The sequence below is a fragment of the Cygnus atratus genome, chromosome 4 (genome assembly GCF_013377495.2).
Source record: "Cygnus atratus isolate AKBS03 ecotype Queensland, Australia chromosome 4, CAtr_DNAZoo_HiC_assembly, whole genome shotgun sequence".
Classification (NCBI taxonomy): Eukaryota; Metazoa; Chordata; class Aves; order Anseriformes; family Anatidae; genus Cygnus; species Cygnus atratus.
The window spans coordinates 63,787,845-63,810,692 of record NC_066365.1 but is presented as its reverse complement, the minus strand read 5'-3'; the positions used below and the strand labels follow the sequence as shown (position 1 = coordinate 63,810,692).

Below are 22,848 nucleotides of genomic sequence, written 5' to 3'. Positions count from 1 at the left end.
TTTTTTTTTTTTTTTTTAAAAGAGGTCATGAGGCCTGTAGAGCATCTTGCCGTAAGCTGCCACAGACAGAACAGGGTTGTGGGAAAGGGAATGCAGAAAAAAATAGATATATGATAGCATGATAGCTGAAGTAATCACAATTTGTCCAGCTAAGCCAATGGCTTCTGTTACCACACACACATTTTATAGTCAACCTAACAGTGAAGGCCCTATTTCCACATAGCTCCAGAAAGGGCAGCAGTTTCTTTGGAAAAGGTGCTTTGCTTATGTAGCCAAATAAACATTCACTATTTGTTCCCCCTTTACAAAAACATAACATGATACATCTGACATTGTAAGTTATCAGTGAAAGGCCCAGTGAAAGAATTTTTATTTGCTGTACAATTAATCATTAGAAATATGACTAATAAGAAAAACAACATACAAATCCACACAGAAAGGAAAGCTTAATAAAAACCAAACCAATATCGGAGGGGTGACAGTGATAAAGACTTAGAGGAAAGTTTGAAAAAAAAAGTATTCCAAGGTTCTGGACACCACCACCAACTTCTGGCCAATAGAGATGGTAACAAATCCTACTACATTGCACCAGTGCCCTCCTCCAGCCTGGCTGGACTGTTCGCTTCAAATCACTTAAATGTGCTGTAGAGTGCGAGAAGGGAACCAAACACAAGAGCATGATCTGTCTGCATTAGATAACAGCTTACATGCAACTGTTCTGTACATGCGGATGCATAGAAGTTACTTAGTAAACACTATCTCCTCAAAAAGCACTTTGAGTCACAACGCTTCACTTAGTTTAATTCCTGTACTTTCAAAAAGGGTGGTAGAAGTACTGCATTTTTGTGAACAATAACATGCTTCTCCTCCTTCAAACAGAAAATATCTTTAATCTTTGAAACAGATTTTTTCTGACACTGAAATGACTAGACATTCTTATTCCATGATAGTAACAAATGTGTTTTCGAAGCAAGAAGTTGCCACAACAATTATTTGTAAACATTATACCCACAACAGTAAGTACATCAAAACCCCACACTTTCATCCTAAAATAAACCACAAAGCTTTGACATGAAATACATAAGTTTATTATGTATGTACCCCATTTTGTTATCTGGAGGAGAAAATCTGAGGCAACAGTTTGGTGCAGTACAGAGAAGCAAAGCAATATACAGTAGCTGCACACAGCTTGATTGGTTTCAGATCACAACTAAATATTCTTACTATGACCGTTAGTACAGAAATGTTCTGTAATTAGAAAAAATGAGAAGTATTACTCTCATGCTGTACAGTCTCATGTTTCTTGGTTAGAAAAGAACAAGTGATTGAGTTTGAATCTTTCACGCCTGAATCTTTCACGCCAACTTGCTAGGCTGTTGCCTCTGGAATGTTCAGCACAAAGGTTAAGCTCCAGACATAATTTAAGTGCTTTTCATGTGCAAACTGTTACTGGCTAAAGCTTTCAAAGTACATTTAATTACAGATATGAACACCCTGTAAAGATATGAGGATATGATAGCAGACCCAGAGGCCAATACAGATTCTTTAAGAGAAATGCTATGTTCCGCTGCAGTAGTTCTAGTCCCTGATTAGGTCCTTCCAAAGAGACGACTTATTTCAATTGTAGGAGATAGACCACGCTTTGACAGAAGCATCATGGGATGTTGTTACCAGAGTATGTTCATCCAACCATGCCAAGCCACTTACATGATGTAGTCTGTGAGCATCTGTATGGCAGTGAGAAATAAGAGAAAGTTAGGAAGGCTAGGCTGACGAAATAACTTCAGCACATATTCCAAAAGTGATTTTCAGCTGCATTAAATACTAGTACTATATTTTGTGACTACATAATAAAAGAACATAACAGAACATAGCTAAAACAGCCAGCTAAGTTATATGGAAGAGATTAACAGGAAAGCTAAATTAGCTTGGGAACATACACAGCAATTTATCTGCTTACTGTCCAGTTCTAGAAAACAAGCACCATGTTGGATTGTAAGACTAGCAACTTTCAGAAGTTAAATTCTGAAGCAAACATACCTGGTATTTTGACTCTGGTCTCTGGATCACCTACAGTCCAAACATATACCATCATATCCATGCCTCCAGAAGCAAAGTGTTCATTATCTGGTGACCAGGCAACACAAACAATTTTTGCATGGTGTCCATAGAAGACGTTATGTTCCTATTTGAAAGTTAACAGGGATACAGCGTCATTTCATTAGTTCCAGCTACTGCAGGAAATCACTGGCTTTCAATGTATAGCATCACAAACAATGATAATTTTAATGTGTATCTGAGGTGCAGATGGATGTCCTATGCCAAGTGCTGACTTCTTTTGATTAGAGTTTAAATAAATGGCATAAAATGTATACAAAAATCCAGACCTTTTGTAAACAATTTGAAGACTTTCTATGAAACATGGATCTGTAATGGGCATGTACAGCAAGTTCTTTTTATTTAGAGGCCTTTAAAATAACCCTTCGGATATTTTCAAAAGCACAATTCTTTAAGTTTTTACTTAAAAAATGAAGTGTTTTTCTGGAATGTCATCCTGAATTGTCTACTTCAGTGTGGTTTCAGTAAACTTCTGGAAAAATGACTTTAGAATGCTGATTCACATATTGGCTACTCAGCTGAGAAGCAGCAATTGCTTGTTACTTGTCTCTTGGTTAAAGGACAGTAGATTGAAGAATGGCACAAGATTCCCTGCCCTACCATATATCCCTTTTGGTGTTTAGTTCTTACCACAAAGTTGTATGCCACAGCTAGCAAAGTTACATTGTTAAGTCTGCTTTATTCACTTCATTAAAGTTTATTGCACTGCAGAATTCTCATCAAATTGGGCCTGCATTCTTATCTATTGTACAGAAATGCACACTAGTTCTCTACTTGACATGCATGCAATTCATTGACTTTTGTTTTGCAAAATAAACAAGCAAAAAAACCCCATGTTATTGATTCAGCTGATCCAAATAAGGAACCTGCACACTCTGTAATCTTTTGTATTTCATTACCCCTAGCCTGTGGAAACCTGACCCTTCCCCCTCTACTCCACTCCATTTATCTGTTTATTAAAAGACTGAATTTGAGCATTTTCCTAGTAATCAACCTATGCTGTACATTTCCTCTATTCTAACAATCTGATGGCTTCACATAAGCTGCTGTGAAAAGAAACGCTATCCCAAAATGTCAGGTAAAGTCACAGAAACACCAAGTGCACATTTGTGATTTAACAATTATGGCCCACCAGCTACACATTCCATCACAACAGATTTAGACATGAGATGCCAGTATGTGTTTTTAAACAAAAAAACTGATGCAGCTTTTCTTACCGCGTAGCCATCAGTGACGCTAAAGACAGTGACAACTTTGTTTGCATCACAGACTGCAAGAAAGGCACCATCGTGAGAATACGCCAGGTCAGTAACAGGACCTTTGGCTTCCAAAGACTTCTCATCACTTTTCAAAGAGGTTCCTTGGATTGAATACAAACGGACATTCCCATCCTGCAAGTTAAAAGTGGAGAAGAGGGGGAGGTACAAAAAAGTCACTGTACAGTAGAAACAGGAAGGCTCACCGAGCTTCTGGACGGTTGTCATCAATTCCATCTGGTACTGCTTATATTGAGAAACAGTTTAAAGAACTGTCATTCATACTGGCTACAGTCCAACAAGTCTAGAATACAGAACTGAAGAATTTGCCTACTTTAATCTTGCACTGAGTAAAAACAGTTTGTAGACAGTGAAGACGAGATGCGAAAAATGAAATAGATATTGGTAACAATGGTGGAAGAACCTGGGCTTTCATTCCCCAGGAATACCAATTACACATAGGTTACTTATTACAATACTGCTGTTGTTACAACCTGCCATCTACTACTTCTCAACACAACAGACCTACTATTGTTAAAGGCTTCTGTTACCGGTGCAAGTAGTCACAGAAGTACAGTTGTAAGAAGTGCAACCTTACCGTTCCTCCCACTGCTACTGTACCTCCTCCAGGGTGAACAGCTACAGCTTCTGGCTCATAGCCAAGGTCATCAATTGCAAAACATTTTTTCTTATCTTTCATCAAGACAATCTGCAAATCAAAAATCAGTAAGTATTAAGATCATTCTTCCAAGCGCCCAATACATAACTATGACTAAGCCATGTTGCTTAGTCACAAATCCACTCTGACCGCTCAGAAGTCTACTATATTCTGATCCTGAGGGAACTGATTCACTCCTTTAAAAATTAAAAAGGGCCTGTGTGGTGACTAAGAACTCTAGTACAGCAGGTTAAGCATTCTACATTAGGTAGCACAGGGCATGCTCTACTGCATTCAGCTTTACCTCACTTGGTCAGAACAGAAAAGAAACGTGGATGAAGTAGTATTTTTAGCAGTGCTCGCTCCCTGCCCAGTTCACTATTAAAGGAAGGGACACAGGCCCAAATTAGCAGCACATTAATACTGCAGTATTACATTGAGGGCTATTTCCTATCTAGATCTATATAACAGACAACTAGAATTATAACTCACATTGGAAACAGGTTTGGACAACCTTAATGAAAGGCTCAAGCATAGAACAAGTATCCACACAAGGAAAAGAAATCATTAGAATTTAGGCAGGCTTTGATACATGATTGCCTTGATGATACAAATCCTTCTGGAGTTTTGTGATCTGAATACTGCTGACAAGCAAATTCGAGCTATCCACACTGAACAGCATTTTTCCAATTTATTAGCTGGATTAGTTGCCAAAAAAATGCAGCAGCAAGATGCAATTTTTCCCCAGAACTGCCTCACTGAACAGAGCAGGCAAGAACATTACTTGGAAGTTAATATTCTTGCATGAACATAATGCTTAATCCCTATAATCTTTAGAAAAGAATCAACAAAAAAATCACTCAAAAAAAGATATACCAGAGAAGTCCTATGTACTAGCAAAAACGTTCTTAAGGCCATCATAGTACATAGAGGTAAGTGCGCTTACTCCAACAGTTACATGACAGAATAAAATTAAACTTTATTGCCTTGCCCTTTTCTGCTCTCCCTCTCTTCTTTACCTCTTCCCCCCAACCCCACTTCTCTCTCCAAAAAGAGAATGAGTATGGAGAATGAAATCTAGCATAATAAACTTGAAAGAGACAGCAGATCAGAACCTCTTTATAATCAGTACCTGAGAGGATTTATTTCAGGCACACTTATAACCAACAGTCAAGACATGCCTATTTAGCTTCCAATTCAGCAAGTATACAGGGTTCTTTTCTCCCTATCTCAACTTAGACTTGGTGCAGCCTTCCTGCACAAAACTGTACTGTTAACAACGAATTCAGATGTATGCACACAAGGGACTACATGAAGTTTAAATCCATACATAAGACCATTCAATTGGTACAAGAAAAAAGGCAAGGCTATCACAAGGGCTTGTTTAATTATGTTCTCCAAAGCTCTTGCTAACGATCCCACACTAAACAAGTTAGAAGCCATCTTGTTACCATACACTTCATTATTAACAGAGCAATTGTGTTGCAAGTCCAGAAGTTAATACTTACTTGTCCAATGCATAAAACTACAGTATAGCCACCAGGACCCACAGCTAAACATTTTGGTTGAACATCCATTTTCACAGCATCCTGGCCACTAGAGGAAGGTGTGGTAGGGTAGAGAAGCGGGAAGGAACAAAACAGAGAAAAATATTCCATACTTAATATTATTGAATAATCAGTTTTAAAATAATCACCTAATAATGATCTTCATGGATATACCTAAAAAGTTTTAAATTAAAATCTGCAAAGTTTCCTTACTGACATTCTAAAGACCAAACATATCTTAATTGGGTAGTATACCTTCTAAGTGAAAGTCAATGTTACTACACTAGAGTATAAATTCTGGATGTAACTAGGTGATCTTAATACAATTCTGTAAAGTTTTTTTCCTTCAATTGTAGTTTTGATGAAGGAACAGCCGTATCCCAGCCCTCCTAACAAGCTGCTTATTAACAGTATTCTTATGTATTAATGAATCATAGAGAAACTGACACCCTTCCCACCATCCCCTAAGTAAGCCACCTGATACAGGACAGATATCTATCTAACCTGTGGAAGGGATGAGACTAAGTGAAAAGCCTGGGATGCATTTTCCTTTGTCACAGAAAAAAGTAAGGTTGGTGCAGCAATCGTTTCTACAGTTCCCATGGTAACTTAAAACCTGAATAAATTGCAGCATAAAATTATATACCATATAAATCAATAAAATGGTTGCTGGAAAATAAAAAAGGCTTCAATATTACAATAAAAGATAACAGTTTAACTAACCTGTAGTCCCTCTTGCTAAGGTTAGTATAGCGCACAGTATCATCCATACTGCAGGTGACCAGCTGATCCATTTCGTCCACTGCCATTCTAGAAACCTGGTTTGTATGGCCTTTCCCAGAAAAGCCATCATTCTCTCCAGTGTCCGAATCCCAATAATGTACACAATAGAATTAAGGAATATTTGAAGACACCAGCGCAGTCAGATATAGAAAAATATCCCAATTAAGAAGTTAAATAGCTTATGTAATCAGAAAACTGAGGTCAGAAGTAGCCCCCAGAGACTGTTTAGTCCAAACATTTGCTCAAGTCAGGTTCAGATAAAGCAGATCACTTATTCAATTGGGTTTTGAGCATCTCCAACGATGGAGTCTCTACAGTTTCTCCAGAAACCCATGTCAGTGTTCAATATCCCTCACACTATTTATTAAATGAAATTCTGATGTTCTATAATAAGCTAAGTGAGTTCTTACAATTGATAGTAAATATTGGAACAATTAGCATTAGGTCTGTGAATGCAAAATACTTTTCAAAACAATTACATTTACAAGTCCTGCAACATTGGCTTTCCCTCATAAGAGGTATTAATATCAGTTTGAACTATCAGTTTGTACTAGAGCTTTGCTGAGAGGTAAGTCCTTTATTTTACAATGGTTTCTGCCAATGCGATGCCATTTTAGTGCATCATGGCAAGCTGGATGAAGGACTGCAATTTTATTTATAATCTTCAGAATGTTGAAGAAAAGCCAACAGTCTTTAGCTAAACACACCACAGCCTCACCCTTTACCCATGCCCTTTAGGGATCTGACTGCATTCCCAACATTTTAATTCAGAAACCAAAGGGACTGGAATTGAATCTTGAGAGAAGTACAAGTTCTCTTGAGCACTGAGAAAGCCTAGTGACATTTGGGATATCAAGTAAAGAATAGGATTGGTATGTCACAGAATATGTCATCTGAATACAGGTGGGAAGAACTGCTGTAAGAAGTGCTTGTTACTAGGTCAGAGGGAGATTAACAAGAGTTTGTCATCTTCCTTGCCCTGAACATCTGAAAAACCAAAACAGATGACTTCCAGCTCATGCTGAAACCTACCTATTTACTGCATGTAACAGCAAGCAGCAGCAATACATATTTAACACGTGTAATCAATTATATACAGAAAGTTACAAGAGGCTAATTTGTATATTTACTTCTTCATTCTAACAATCTACCTACTACAAAGAAGTGAGAACTGGCAATTAGGAACTGGCATGTATTTAGCAGGCAAATTTAAAGGCAAACAGTAAAATAAGACAGGGAAGACAAAATAAGTTTCTTCAGAAGATATAAATTGTGTTCAATAAAGATAATTTTTGTCTTTGGTGAAGCATTTTTTTCCTAACAAGCTTTCTCAGACTATAAGGTTAAAACAAGTGTCACATTATTATTCAAAGGATATTAATATGACCATCATTACTGCCAGAGTAAATATAGGACTTTCCACCATTTTTATGCACTGTAAGACACTGAATTGATTTACTGTGACCCTGTGAATAGGACAATAATTATTGATAGGCAATTTTTCACTTTAACATCCATATATAAGTTCAAATCTATTTGAGAAGAATTACAGGTTATTCAGAAAGTAACATTTATAAGCATTGAAGGTTACCCAGGATACAAACCACTAATTAGTGAAGTCATTTTACTACTGCAGTATTGCTATTTACATGTACTACCCATTAAGGAGAAAAAATAAGCACTGTGAATACCCCTATTACTTAAGACTGCTAGCTAGGCCAAAATACTTTCACAGTCTTTTCATAGGCAAAGTTTACTTTTCAAGCACTTTACGATTCAGATGAAGATTAAATGTGGTTGTGCACCCACACCAGCTGCCAGAATTATAGTAACAAGAATCTGGGACATCTGTTTCTAGTTCATGTAAAAACGTAAGCTCCCGTGAGAGTGCTGTGTCAGCGAACTCTGTAATTCCTAAAATTAAAGCTCACTTGTATAGTAACCCTAGTCACCTTGTTCACAACACAGTGGCTCTGGTTCACTGAGACATCACTGGTAGTTTTCTATCTATGTTGTATTCTTCTCTCATCTGAAGAATGCTTAAAGCTACTACAAAAGAAAAATCTGATAACCTTAATTGAAACCAAGTCAGTCTGTATATTTGCACAATATCACTGCACTTAACATTGTAACTTTTTGATTTACGTGACTTGTGATAGTCAGTCACATATAGCTTGTTTGACAACTTCAACCACCAAACCATTTATCAGAGAGACTCTGGTGTGACAATGTAAGTTTCACCTACCTTTATGACACGTAAAGGTTTATCTGGATTGTTCTTGTCCAGATAATTAATATAGCCAGAGAGGGAGATAGTCAGTAAGTGGTCTTTCTGCCACAAGCAACCAAGCTGCTGATCCAACACATTTGATCCCATGTTGAAAGTATTGACAACTGAATTAGCACCAACATCCCAGATTTTAGCAGTTTTATCTCCAGAAGCAGAAAGCAACTGGCTACTGTCAGGGCTCCAACTAATCTGTAAAATTAAATGCCACCACAGGATAGTAAGTGCATTTATTATTGCAAGACTTCACAGTCCATGAACTTCGTAATGAAACGGCATGGATCATTTGCACAAATGAAGTGATACTTACCGCATAAATACCTCCATCATGAGCTTTGTCTCCACCAAGAGCACACACTTTCTCTCCCGTCTTCCCATCATAGATGAAAATCTTAAAAGAGCACACAGACATATCACAAATAGAAAAGCGGTAACAGGAGAAAAAACGAAGAACTAAAACATTGGTACTTGCACTGCTCATATTCTTTTGTTACAAAGCACACTTTCCAGCTTATAAAGTAGCAGATTTTTGAAGAGGCACAAGTAGTCCTGCATTTAATATTTAAGCCTGAATCAATAAAGTGACAATTCTAAATAAGCACAGTAAGCCACCCTGTACACTGGATCCTGACATTTGAAATTGTGGGAGATGTAACATTTTTAACTCCTGCTGTGATGGCAGCTGCTTAGCACTGCTGTCAGGGGTATCTGCCTACAACATGGAAATCTACTACATAGAAGGAGCAGCCTATGGTAAACGTTATTAAATCTGCCCTTAGCAGCAGGGCATCCACATGGAGCTACAATACCATCTATGAGTTCAGACTTTTCATGATCATAACAAGGATGCACATATTGCAGAAGTCTGATATATTCCTACCAAAATCATCTCCAAGAGAAGTAATACGCCAGGGAGATGGAACAGGGACAAGGCTAAGTGAAAATGGTCTGACATCAGCTGTTACACCTTTCTAGTGTCTCCCTATAAGTTTACATCCATGATTTCTCAGAATAAGAAAAAGCAGTAAGAATAAGGAAAAGCAGGAATAAGAAAATGCAGAAGAAAATCTCTCATTCTAAAAGTCACTACAGAAAAGAGTTACTTGTTTTACCTGGCCATCTGCACTAGCTGTAGCAAATCTGTTCCCATCAGGAGAAAATCTCACACAGTTCACAAACCGCGTATGGTCCTGTAGAAAAGAGAACAACCAGCACACAAGATAAGAAGAGACCAAATTACATAGGAGATAATCCAGTAACAATGAAGTTCTCTTATATTCAAGCCATAAATTAGTTACGTAGGAGATGCCTGCTGTAGAGAATACTGCTATTCAGTTTCTCAAGAGCAAACCAAGCCTCTGAATATATGAATATAACTGAAGATGATCATATGGATCAACAACAGCCCAGGGAAGAAACTGTTGGATATTGATGTAGCTCACACCACTTGCACAATACCAGGTGAATGAGTAAGCCCTGTATCAGGGATATGTGGGGGGGGGAACTCAGGTGCAGCCTATATGCAATCATGGGATTCCTGCCCCCTAGTCAATTCTTCTGCAGCATTCTCTAAGTTTTGACTTACTTCATTGTCCAAGTAAATCTTACACACAGAAAAGTATTTTATGCTTATTATTGTAAAAAAACACAGCAATGAAGAATAAATTGCTCACTGGAATTCCAGTTCTGGGAGACTGCAGTCATACTAGCTCTGAAGTAACCAGGCAAGACTGATGTATGCTCTGCAAATAGGCCACTTACAAACAGGAGACTATTCGAACGATGTTAACTAGAAAGCACACGTTAAATAGGAAAGCACCGCAATGAGGCCAAAGCTCCCATGCAAAGAGATTTGGAAGACTATTTTTAGTATTATAAAAGGCAGGTTCTAACCTACTTTTTTTGATTAAATACTTTTCCCCCCCCAATACCTCAAGCTTCAATCTAAGCCATTTAACAGCCTGTACTTGAATCCCATACAGCAACTCAAATATCACTTTAAAAGGAAGGCTCCATCACATACCAGTCTGAGCAGCACTGGTAAGCAATTCAGACCTCACAGCTCCAGAAGAACCAGCTTAGCAAAATGTAAGTATCAACTTAAGTTCAGAAATATATTAGGCAACTACATCATTTCATTGGATTGCAGAGCTCAAAACAATTCCTTTTCTAGAACTGGAATGGAATCCTTACTAAAGTCAATGTATGAAGCTTACTCAAAGCACATACTTATTTTCATAAGTCCTACTACTGTAGTTTTTAAAAAAGAGCCACTAAATATTTGGAATTTACTAGTCCAATAAAATTCAGTATCTCTGCAATACTTTTTTTTTTTTTGAGGCAAGACACATTTTGTGGCATCAGAAAAAGCTACACAAGTTCTTGGCTTTTTTTTTTTGCCTCAAGTAACAACGAATGTCTTAAATGTGGTAGTTCCAGGCTTTGTTTCAGTTATGAGATTTCAGTTAGTACAATAAGAAAAGTAAGAAAGAATGTAAAAACAAAACTGATTTCTACAAGTATTGGGTATATATTTTCTGTGGTTAGTTACATTTCAAAACACCTCCTCTCGCCCTTTCAGAGCTGCCTTGGGATTTCAGATTTGAGCATTCTTAAGCAGATTGGGAAATTCCACTCACACAACCACATTTCTTGAATCAAGCACCTTGGAGTCTTAAGAAACACTATGCATTTCTCTGTCAGGAAGAAGAGCTCAAGGAGCATCACAAGGGCTGATGAGAATTCCTACTGCTTATGCTATGAAAGAAGACGTAAAGCCAAAATTCATTTAAAATGCTTCAGGTTTTCTTCTTACCCAATGATTTGTTTTGGTTGTAGGCTTGAGTCAAGCCTTCAGTTATACACAAACATGGGTTTAAGACAGACACATGACACCAGCTGTGGCTCAAAAGAGGGAATTAAGAACTTATTAAAATTAGCTGTGACAAAAACTGCAAGCTTGTTGGAAAGCTTCTAGTTAATTTGGTACACAGTTTAATGTAACCACAACTAAACTTAAAACTCACACTTAGTGTAAACTTGAACTTGAATGGAGGTCCCTCAAAGAAAGCAGCACAGTTGTCATCACTGCCAGTTGCTAGACGATAAGGTCTTGTTTGTTTTATGTCCACGCTGTTGATCACTTTGTTGTGTCCAGTGATCTCACCAACAGAAGAGCCACTATCCCACAGGAACACTGCTCCGAATCTAGTTAGAGAAGCACACATTAAGTATAATTCATAAAGGTTACATTTAGATTAATTCCTTGATCATCTGCAAACAGCAGATTCGAGTGCACTCAAAGAAATTAGGTCATCTCATTAATCTCATGCAACCGCATCACAGTTCCCTGAAGGATATTTAAGATCTTGCTGGAGATAGAACCTAGACTTTAATAGGAGACATTCGCTGAAAAGGTCAGACAAACATTTTATGTACAGAGCTTCTAAAATTCAGAGATCCAGAAGATATTCTTCAACAACTCTACTGGTTTATATAAGAAAACACTAAGTTTTGCCAACTAACTAGTCACTACACAGAACTCAGAGAGCTAGGATAACAATAACATCAGATGAATTATCTGACAATTTAGCCCAGATTGGGTACCATCACTTTTACAACAATTACTACTTAAAGATATAAAGAATTATTATAATAGCATTTTTGCCATTTCTTATTTTAAATTACGTTTTTTTAAATTAGTATGCTCAGTACAATGGCATTAAGCTACCAGAAAAATCACTATTTAAAATGGGCTTTGTAGAATGACTTCAGCATAATTCTAGATTTGAAGTACACACACCTAATATGAAACAGTCCAGTTTCTTAATGCAGAAGAACAAAATTTCTACAGTATCTACCAAGGGGCAGGTAGGGGTGAAGGGACAGACAGGGACAAAGAACATCTCTCCAATATCAGGACATAGTACATGATGGCATTTAAAAACGGTGCAGAAGGTGGGGAACAGGACCACACTATATTTTTCAGACATCTAGGTATAAGACTATTTGGTCTGGACTCTGTTTTAAAGATCTGCCAGTCTTTAAGCATTAAGGAAGGACACAAACCTGACTGAAACAGACACCTTATTTAGTCAAACAAGGACAACTGGTTGCAATTTTAATCAACATAGTAATACCTAAAAGTATGGGAGTGTTGCTGGGTGAGAAAATTCAGATACAAGGTTTTCTTTATTTGTAGTCTTATTCAATCATATCCTCAATTTGAGAGGGGTGAAAGAAGAGGGAGAGAATCTACTTGTGGCTTTTCTTTCCTACTCTATCAAAATCAAGAAATCCCTAAAGAGTCACACTGAACAGATATTTAACATAATATCACCTCTAAGAAATAAGCAAACCCACACAATTTAAACTAAGCAATTGTAACAGAACTGTATTTTCCAAGTAGCTCTACAACTGTCAAATACTGCATAAAGAACTCTGCTGCAGAACGGGACATTTTGAAGTCTAAAGAGGGAACAAGCCACAATTTCCTTCCTCTGAAGAAGGAAAAGCTTTCTGCAAAGAACCTGCTTTGCTAGATCACAGAAGTTTACAGTGTGAATATTTATACACACACAAATACATATGCATAAATACACAGACATATACAAAAAAAATTTACTTACTTTTCCCTTCCTTCTCCAACCACAGCAATTCTCTTGCTGTCTTCAGTCCAGGCAAGGTCCTTGATTTTTCCTGCAAATGGCTGATACTCATACTTCAGTAAGTGTTCCTTCTGTGTAGTATCCCAGATTCTTAGCTTTCCAGAGACATCTGCCATAATAAAACAGAATATAACTATTGTTGTTCCAGCATGACTCAGTCACATGACTCAACAATCTGCCAGGATACAAATTTTCAGCTACACTGAACATTGGTAGTAGGGACCAATCTTATCCTATTGCAATGACCACAAATCCCTTGATTTAAGAATGCTGAAGACTACATCTGTTTCACTGATGTATGTTTTTAACCAGATATTAAGGCTTAAGACATGCTGCAATAAATACAATGCATGTAAAGAACTTTTGAGAACATGTGAGAAAATTTGAGAACATGTGAGGAAAGTTACATAGTAAAGAGAAGGTAGGCATTTGCATGTTACATGTCTATGTTACCAAAAAAATGAAAATCCTCCACCAACTACAAGATGGCTCACACATGCTACTTTAGAAAGTAAGCCACTCTACAATAAGGAAGGAAACTGGTGGACAGTGGCTGTTGCACTAAAATTCACACTTCAGCTTTTTTGCACCTTTGTAGCAAACCTGTTTTGCATGTAAATACAAGGTATATATATTTAGAGGTACAAAGAGACCTCTACCCATAAAGCCCTATTCATGCACACATCAGCATGCTTTTTCAGTACAAAAGCACGTACGCACTTATTTGTGCAGGTATCCACATGCAGTTTCTAGAGTATTACAAAGAAATCCAACAGAATATCACAAAACGTTAATGACACAAGCAGCAGATGTAACAGGTCCTAACAATCTAGGACAACATAATGCCAGCTGCCTTGGTCATTACTTCCTCTAAGTATTACACAAAACTAGAGCTTTCTTCCATTTAGAAGCAATTACCGTGGTGCAACACTGCAACCAGCAGAATTGTTCCATGCACAGACAGGTTTACATATCTGTAACAAAGCCCACACAGTAGATTTTGTGCGTACTGAACCCTTCATAAAAGCCACCTTTTAGAATAAACTACATGTTAACAGCATATCTTCTACCACAGCAGAGCTCTTTTGAGCATCAGTGCATCTTTACAGCATGGACATACAGCATCCCTGTATCTTTGGGACCTGCCCACTGACTCACCACCTCTACTTCTGCTAAAAGGACAGATTCAGAACCCTTCATTTTACACTGAGAATGCTTTTGTAGTGGAATTCAAGTTCAAACTTCAAAATCAGTGATATACAGAAGACACCTTTTAAAGGAAATATTGCAGCCTAAGCTTGTTTACTGGGGTAGGACAAACAACGTCTGAAAAAAAGCCAAATGAATAATTCCCCCAGAAGCAAGGAGCTTCCTTACACTGATCACGAATGAAAGACATCTTTTTGGATCAGGCTAGGCATATATAAACTTATTTTACAGAGGACTGAATCTACAGTGTCACAAGAACAAAATAAATGGTTATCCTGAGGGTTAAGTACAGCACAAACCTACAGCACCAAGTCGGTAGATTAAAAAAAATACAAACTAGATTTTAAGAAGGTACTCGGTTTGACATATGGTCCACACACAAGACTGAGCCAAAAAAATCCTGGCTTTCATTTCCTTCAGACAAGGAGGGGGAAAAAGGAACAAGAACAAAAATACAAAACCTAAGACTGTGTTATCAGTGTTCTTAAAGCTCCCCTGGTATTCAGAAGACACATTTTCTAATACAGCTTTTAGATATGCAAGAAAGGACAGATATTTTACAAATTCAAAGAAGTGCTCTACCCATAAAATTGATCAGAAATTCACCAACTACTAATACTTGTGTAAACAAATCTGGACTCCCTAAGGGGTACATATTCAGAATGTTTATTTTCAGCAACAGTAACTGATCTATTATTTAAAATCAGGAGGTTTTGCTCTATTTGGGTCCACTAGTTGCTTCTCAGGTGTTTTTCATTGACAATGGCAATGTTTTTTTAAATATACAAATTGATTGCAATTCTAAGAAATGGATGTTGCAAGTTAATATTCTTCAACTGTACACCAGTCCTCCTGAAAAAGGAGGAATTATTTGAACCAAGCTGCTGTTAATATGGGATTGTTTAGTTCTTTGTTTGTAAATCATCAAAAACTGCAGCCATTTTTACTAATAATCCAAAAAATTCACGCAGAAGGAAATTCATGTTGCCCATTCTCAGATATTCATTCACAAACATCTATTTCACAGAAGTTGACAATCTGCCATTTTCCCTGTTAACTTACTAGTGAAAGCCTTTTTTAGTTTGTGTTACAACTGTAAGAAAAATGATGCTAAATCTTGCCAAGTTCTGTCACGAAAAAAGGGGCTATGGAAACGAAATGAGTATACTCTTCTAGAATCCCTCCCTCACCCCTAAAGTATCCAAGTATATTAATGAGAAGAAACAGCAGCCCCGTATTTCAGAAATAGCTTTTCATTCTGCTGCATGTACAAATATCATTTATTACACCAAGCTTTTTTCTCTTTAACTTTATACTTTGTGAAGTTGATTTCCAGGTTCCTTCTGATTTAAGCACCAATTTTAAAAAGACCAAGCAGGAAACAGAACTCAATGCTTTAGAAAGAGGCTAGAGGAACAACTACAGAAGTCCTTCCTTCCTCCCTCACTTAATTTCATTGCAGCATGTCACATTGGTTGCATACAGTTTGGACATACATTTAAAGGTTAACTCCTCTGTTGTGCCAGTAAGTTTTGTGCCAAGCACTTTAACAGCTCTGCCCCCATAGCCCATCCAGCATGCGCATCAATACCTTACCTCCAGACGCTATGTAGAATCCACTGGGAGCATACTTGGCAACTACAACCTGGTGGGCATGCTCAGTATAGATGTCAGCAATTGCAGGATTCTAATTTAAAGGAAAAAAATGTTACTAGGTAGTACTTCCTGGTTTTCACAGAAGTAAAATCAGACATTCCATGAAAAAATTCATTTCTCCCAACACTCCTCTCATTCTTTCTTCTAATTTGTCCTTTAAATCATGATATAGTCTACAACTGAGAAGAAAACTGCAGGGCACATTGCAGAAAATTACTGTCCAGTTATGACTGAAACATCATATGCTAATTTCTAACAACTGCCACAGTTAAATTATTTCCTCTGACAGCCAACACTAGCTGTGACCCTCTCTTCAGTATCTGCTGAAAAATAGAGAAACCTTCTCCAAAGTAGCATGCTAAGCATTAGACGTCCTTTTTATGGGGCTGGCCAGGTTAAGACAGCTCTCCAGGTAGATCACTAAACACGAGCTGTGCTTCGGGACACACACCCAGAAGTCGTACTATAGTAGAGTATGAAGGTTCAGCAGATGGTTAACCATACTGCATGGCCGTTACTCATCAGTACGCACACTCCGGATTACTCAGTAACCAATGAGCTGTGCAAGGCTTACTCATTCTTGCCAACTGAAATGTGGTTTAAAAGCTACTAGACTAGCACAGGAAGTCTTCCCCAGTAGCAACAGCTGCACAGGAGTTCTGAAAGAAATTTGCTGCCATGCCATCGCAGTTTTATTTCTTCGGTCTTATGTGCTTTCAGAGGCTTCAGGCTGGATAATAAAACTGACTGTCTCTCATAAGATCAGTGGTGTTACACTACTGAGGTGCCACACCAATCAAAGGACAACATCTAGACAAGAATTCTTCCAATGCCTGCTCTCAAATTAACTGCATAAACAGAAGAGACATTCTGCACATCTCCCAAACACACTGCTTAAGCTACAATGTAATGCGCTACTCCTTAGAGCGGTCTTTTTCTGGCAGTTAACAGACATCTTCCAGCTCCAGAAACATTATTCCTATGGTCAAAACAAAAGTCAATTTTAGCTGCTGTAATAAATACTGAATTATCCAACCAAACCAGAGAACCACCTGATGTTGTGGCATGATTCAGCTGTCCAATCAGGAAAAACTAAAGCACCTGCTCTGTGCTAGAAAGCAGAGAGAGTCTCTTGTTTGCATGAGTTCTTGCTGTTGCAGTACTGCTACATCTCAGGAGACAAAATATAGCTTACTCATGCAAGAAGCAACTTTTTCATTCCTGCTTTTACATTGCTTGAGTGCATTATAGCCTTACTTAAGTCACAATTGTCTGCATTTGCAGCATCCTCATGTCATTCTCCATTTTGTGTGCAACTGGGATTTTAGCTAAGCAATACACGATAATGGTTTCCCTAAGCTATAGCTGCACCATCTCCAAGTTCAAGGAGCTCAAAACAACCCCACTCTGTTAGTAATGGCATACATAAGTGGCTGCTGTTTTATAGCAACACTCTCCAAGAGTCCAGGGACCTAAAGGGATGAGACTGAACTTACAGACTGACTTAGAGGGTGAAATGCACCATTAAGATCAAATTCCCAAATTTAAAATACAGTCAATAAATTCAGGATATCAGGTAGGTCAGAATTACCATTTTAAATCCTGTTGATTTATTTTTTTTTAAATCTCATGTGTCTTTCATACCACGAGGAAAAGAAAAAAAAAAATCAGTTCTAAAGAGGTTTTTGGATAAGTTTGCTAGCTAGGACAAATACAGTACCTAATACCAGATTCAACAAGAAGAGCGAGCTTATGTGGCTTATTTTGAACACTGAAACCAGAGCCACGTATGAAACCAAGCAGTTAAAGTTCCAAGCTTCAAAGTAGGCTTGGACCCATGAAGACAGTATAAATTATTTATTAAGTATGAAACCTTACAAATATCACTAGTCCTGTCTCTGAGAGCTTCTTCAGCACCATTCCAGAACTTTTTCTTGTTAAAGAATGTCTCTACTTCATGCTCACATATTAACCCTGAAGGCTATATTCATCACCACTGATCAGCTCTTGATTTAGAGGTGGGTGTTCTTCCTACTTGCCAGTTCAGGTAAATTTGCATGCCAGCATAAACAACATAAAACTGAAGGGTTTATGACTTCCATTCTCAACATCCCTTGAGAGTTTAAACAGTCTAAATTGGAATTCCCAGAGTCCCACCTCACTTTTGTACTCAGACTTTGCAATGTGATCTACATTCTGTCTCATGCTGGGACTAACATTTGCACCAGTCAAACCTTCAGTGAGCTGATTCAGAAAGCTAAAAGCAAATTGTTTTCTTCCAATTCAACCCCCCAAAATAGGGTCAGAGAAGCACTAATGACAGTGCAAGGGAGGAGGTCACAATCCATATCTTGGGCAAGAACTGTAATGTAAGCAGAGTGGCTTTTCTCTCTTCTCTCATTGCACTGTATGCCATTATAGTGTTTAACTGGGGGTTCTGGTTTCAGAAAATTGAACTTTTCTTGACACCGAGAGTGAAACACTATTACTATAGGATAAATACTGAGACGTTAAAACCAGAGTACAAGCATGGATTTGTTTTTCAGTGAGTGCATTTAAACTGTTACCAAACAAGAAATTTGCAATTAAGTGTTTACTAGCATTTCTGTGTTGTGACATGATAGTGAAGAACCATCTGAATACAGTGGGAGTTATGAGATGAATCAGGAAAATATAAAAAAATCCAGTTTACAAAAGCAGAAGCAGCCATCTACAAATACACTCTTGTAGAGACCTAGAAATTCCAGAGGTAGGATCTGTCCCCTTGCAGCCCTCCCTATTGCAAGCCACGTTTACAGTAAGAGAGGAAATTAAATCTGGGGGAGAGTTTGATTTTTTCTAAAGAGCAAGCATTTACTTATAAGTAAAGAATGATTTTTGAAAACCAATAGCAAGACAATAGCCTGGACATGTAGCGCTTCCTCCATACTTCTCTAAGGGATGCCATCTTTGAAATCATTTAAATAACTCATCTAACATTACTCTAGTTGTCACCAAAGTAAAAAGAAACAAAAACACCACTGAAAACATTAACTGGGGCATTCTAGTATTCGAATAATGAGAAAAATTCCCCATGAGCAGGGTGAGAGCTCAAGGTGCAGCTTGCCATAGAGTCAAGTACCTGACAACTGGTTCAATTCCTGGAGCGCTCACAGGGTGGGGGGGAAAAAAAGCTACAGAATAATGGACTTAAAGACAGTTGTTTGCAAGTATCTGCATGCTTCTTTTACTAGCAAAAGGCCCAATACAGGAAATAAGGAAGATTTCATTTATTAGGCAAACAAACCTCTCAACTTCCTAACAGTGGTATATAAGGAGACAAACAGGGACAACCAGAACATACCAGTCTCTGCTCTATAAATCCTATACAGAGAAAGAAAGGAAATAATGATTTTTTTTTTTTTTACAGATTTTTGTAGCTGCTGCCCATGGCTGCACGCCTGAGTCATGCACCCTTCCTATCCCCCTGCTGCCGATCACGGAGCCGCGACCTCAATTGCGATAATTAAGCGTGAAAGGAAGCCCGGGCTGCTACTGAAGAGGGGCTGGGAAGGAAAAGGAAAGTTAGCGAGCGGGGCTAGGGCACGGAGCGAAATAAACCGGGATACGTTACATCGGCGTTCCTGATGACGACGCATTTTCCGTTGGTATAGAGAAAATTATTGCCCTTAGGATCACCTCCGAGGATTTTGGAAACGCCTCGTTCAACCTGCGGGAGGCTGGCGAACACTTTTTCTGAGGAAAAAATAATAAAAAAGAAGGAAGGGAGACAGAGAGAGAAGGCGGGTGGGGGGAGAGAAGGCGCGGTCACTTGTTGCTGCCGGCGGTCCCCCGGTGCCCCCCACCCTCCCTCCTCCGCCTCGCCGGGGGCTTACTGATCTCGTACGGCATCTTCGTCCGCTCGCGGCCGGAGGCACTGGGAAGGAAGGAAGGGAAGGGCACGGAAGGGAGGGAGGCGCAGGCGGGCAGACCGGCGGCCGCTCGGCTCCCGCTCTGCTCCTCACCCGCCCGCCGCCGCCTCAGCGCCGCGGCCCGAACCAGGAAGCGGCCGCGCCGCCCGTCCGCCCGCCGCTGCCTATGACCATATATAGTCAACTCTGCTCGCGCCGCTCCCTCCCGCCCTCCCCCGGAAATGCCGTCGGCTCGCCCGGGCACGGGCCCGCCCCGGCGCTTGGGAGCTGCTGAGCGCCACGCGGCGGCGGTGCCCGGTTTCGGGTTTGGGCGTCACCCGGAGCGTTGCGCATGCGCGGGCCTCGTCGCTCCACCTAATGTTCCCGCCACCATTCTGAGCGGCGCATGCGCAGGAGCGGTGGTGAAGCCACATAGGGAGACCTGTGAAGGGAGGTTGCTGGCGTTGCCATGGGGACGGCGGGTGGGTGGCGGGAAGTGGAGCTGTGAGGAGAGGGAGGTTGGGGAGAGCATGGGGTAGGGAGTCTCCGCCACCAGGGCCTTCGCTCCTCTCCCATCTTCTTGTCACCAGCTCCCCTCACAGTGCCACATGGGCCTCTGGCTCTTGGTGTGTGGTTAAACATGGCACCTAGGGGGTATTTGTCCCAGAAATAGCTACTGAGGGCACACCAGGCATTGGTCTGAAGTTATTCTGAGGGCAGAGCCTGCCTTTGGGTTTGGAAACTGCCATGGCGGTGGGCAGAGATGGAGCCGGCTGCGGTTACCTCCTGACACACGGGCTGTGAAGGCGTCTGGCCCTTGGTTTCCTTTTGCGGCGGTGTTAAGAAGCCGAGTCCTGCCTGCAGTCAGTATTTCGTCAAAGATCGGTCCTGCCTCATCCCTCTGAAGTTTGTAGTTATGCTGTAATTGCTAATAGCCGGGGTATTTTCCTGTGGTTTCATGCTATGTTATGACACTGAACTCCAGGTCCTGCTCAGGTGCTTAGCAAACTGATAGTTTATCTCAAATCTTACCATGAGGTAGAACCAGGTGTCCACTTAAACAAGGACAAGTAGTAAGGAGAAACATGTACCACCTTTACCACTCCTGTATAACTTAAGAAAAAATATTTTTCTCTTCTTCCAATGCTATTATTATACATCCTGAGCATACCCTCAGTTCTGCATTATGCAAAGAGGTGAAGAATTTATACTCAATTGGCAGAAGCTCCTGAAATGGGTGCTGTTTTGTGCTTTTGTCACTGTAACTTGCCCCATTCATAAAGTGACCTAGTTTGGGGACTTTCCCTTGTGCCTCGTTTCCTTGCATTACTTTTCCCTTAAATGAATGCCTAGTAAAAATCAAATTATCCATATGAAGACAGATTTTTTTCATGATCATGATTTTTTTCAGATGTGTTCATTTTTGTTGTTGTTAATAAATAAATGAAGCTGTACATTTTTTTATTATGCCAATATTAGATAATGAATACAAAATAAAAATTCTGCATTTGCAATAAGGTGTTTTTGTGCACCAAAGCTGTGTTATATCTTGTGTACGTGAGTAGAACCTTACATGCCCAAAACCATGGCATGGTGCTTGGGGACATGGTTTAGTGGTGACATTGGTGGCAGGGGGATGGTTGGACCGGATGATCCTGGAGGTCTTTTCCAACCCTAATGTTTCTATGTTTACATTTTTTTAAACTACATTCATTCACAAAAATATATTACCTCTCTCTGCAAGGATTGCATTTGTAATTTCTTAAAGCAATGACCTCTCCTCATAAATAATGGTCTAGGTTTGAAAGCAGCAAGTATGCCTGTGGGGACTTGTGAAAAGTGTAGGGTCAGAGTTTCAGAACTGATTTTTTTTTTTTAAGGTGTCTATATTATTTAAGGGGCTAGAAATCAAAATCTGAAGTAGACTAGTAAGGCTCAGCATGGCACGCCCAAAGCTTCCATTTTGTCAGCTTGTAGTGGTCAATGGAATTGAAGAAGAGGTTACTTTTTCCATTGCAAAGACTTAGTTTTTGGTAACTTGGTTAGCACATTAATAACTTTTACCTGGCCTTAGCAATTTTTTTTTCTTCACAACCATCCTCATACTTTGTCAGAGTCTCGGGATTTTTTTGAATGGAGATTTCGATTTATCTGGAGATGCAAGTGCTCAGCCTCTTGGAGAAGTATGGTCGATACATGTTTGGTAGCAGTTTTATTTGGAATAGTTGAAGACGTTACTGTTCCAGCTGTCATTTGGCTCATCCGTTGAATGTGGGAATCTGCCACTGTCAGTTTACATCAGTATAGCTGTGGAGATGGTGGTCTTTGGCAGAAGGGTGGGCAGCTAGTGCTAACTGCTTCAGTCAACCAAACTAAATGTGCCAGAGAAGTCTGCTGCCCCTGGGCTTAAGCTTGGCATGTGTTAGGACATTTCTGAGTATTTTGGAAAGCGAGGCTTTGCTATGTCTTTTTCAAGAGCATAAATGTGCCACCTGCTATACTGTGCTTCATCCACATAGCGTTAATCACATAGTGACAATGGGGACATCATGTTAGGTTGCTTTAGAGAATGGTTGAATGTTATTATTACTTAGTTGCTCACAGATACATACAGTGGGTTGTAAAATATGTAATGATAAATTTCTGTTCCAGAAGGCTTGTAACCTACTGCCTCACTTCTCCAGGCATGTAGGTGTTTGCCATTAGGCATGTGATATCAGAGATGTTATTCACGTATTTAGGGTTGAATACTAATGTTATGCTGGAGGCTCTGGGCC

At 39.4% G+C, this 22,848-nt stretch overlaps 1 protein-coding gene across 1 annotated transcript; it reads right to left on the bottom strand.

Annotated features, from left to right (window-relative positions):
* Positions 1-339: 339 nt before the first annotated feature.
* Positions 340-20,367, bottom strand: WDR1 (WD repeat domain 1). The gene is made up of 15 exons (XM_035547252.2): positions 20,057-20,367; positions 19,795-19,916; positions 16,122-16,212; positions 13,278-13,425; positions 11,676-11,856; positions 9,762-9,839; positions 8,960-9,040; positions 8,608-8,841; positions 7,741-7,828; positions 6,303-6,459; positions 5,541-5,628; positions 3,973-4,083; positions 3,336-3,509; positions 2,041-2,185; positions 340-1,727 (listed from the first exon to the last, which is right to left on the bottom strand). The coding sequence occupies exons 1-15, from the start codon at positions 20,070-20,072 to the stop codon at positions 1,618-1,620; spliced, it is 1,824 nt and encodes a 607-aa protein (XP_035403145.1). The 5' UTR covers positions 20,073-20,367; the 3' UTR covers positions 340-1,617.
* Between the last annotated feature and the right edge of the window lie 2,481 nt (positions 20,368-22,848).

Coding starts and splice junctions, on each gene's coding strand:
- WDR1 (XM_035547252.2), bottom strand. Junction 16,213..19,794: donor TCGTCATCAGGAACGCCGAT/GTAACGTATCCC, acceptor CCTTTAAATTAG/AATCCTGCAATTGCTGACAT. Junction 13,426..16,121: donor ATTCTACATAGCGTCTGGAG/GTAAGGTATTGA, acceptor TTATTATGGCAG/ATGTCTCTGGAAAGCTAAGA.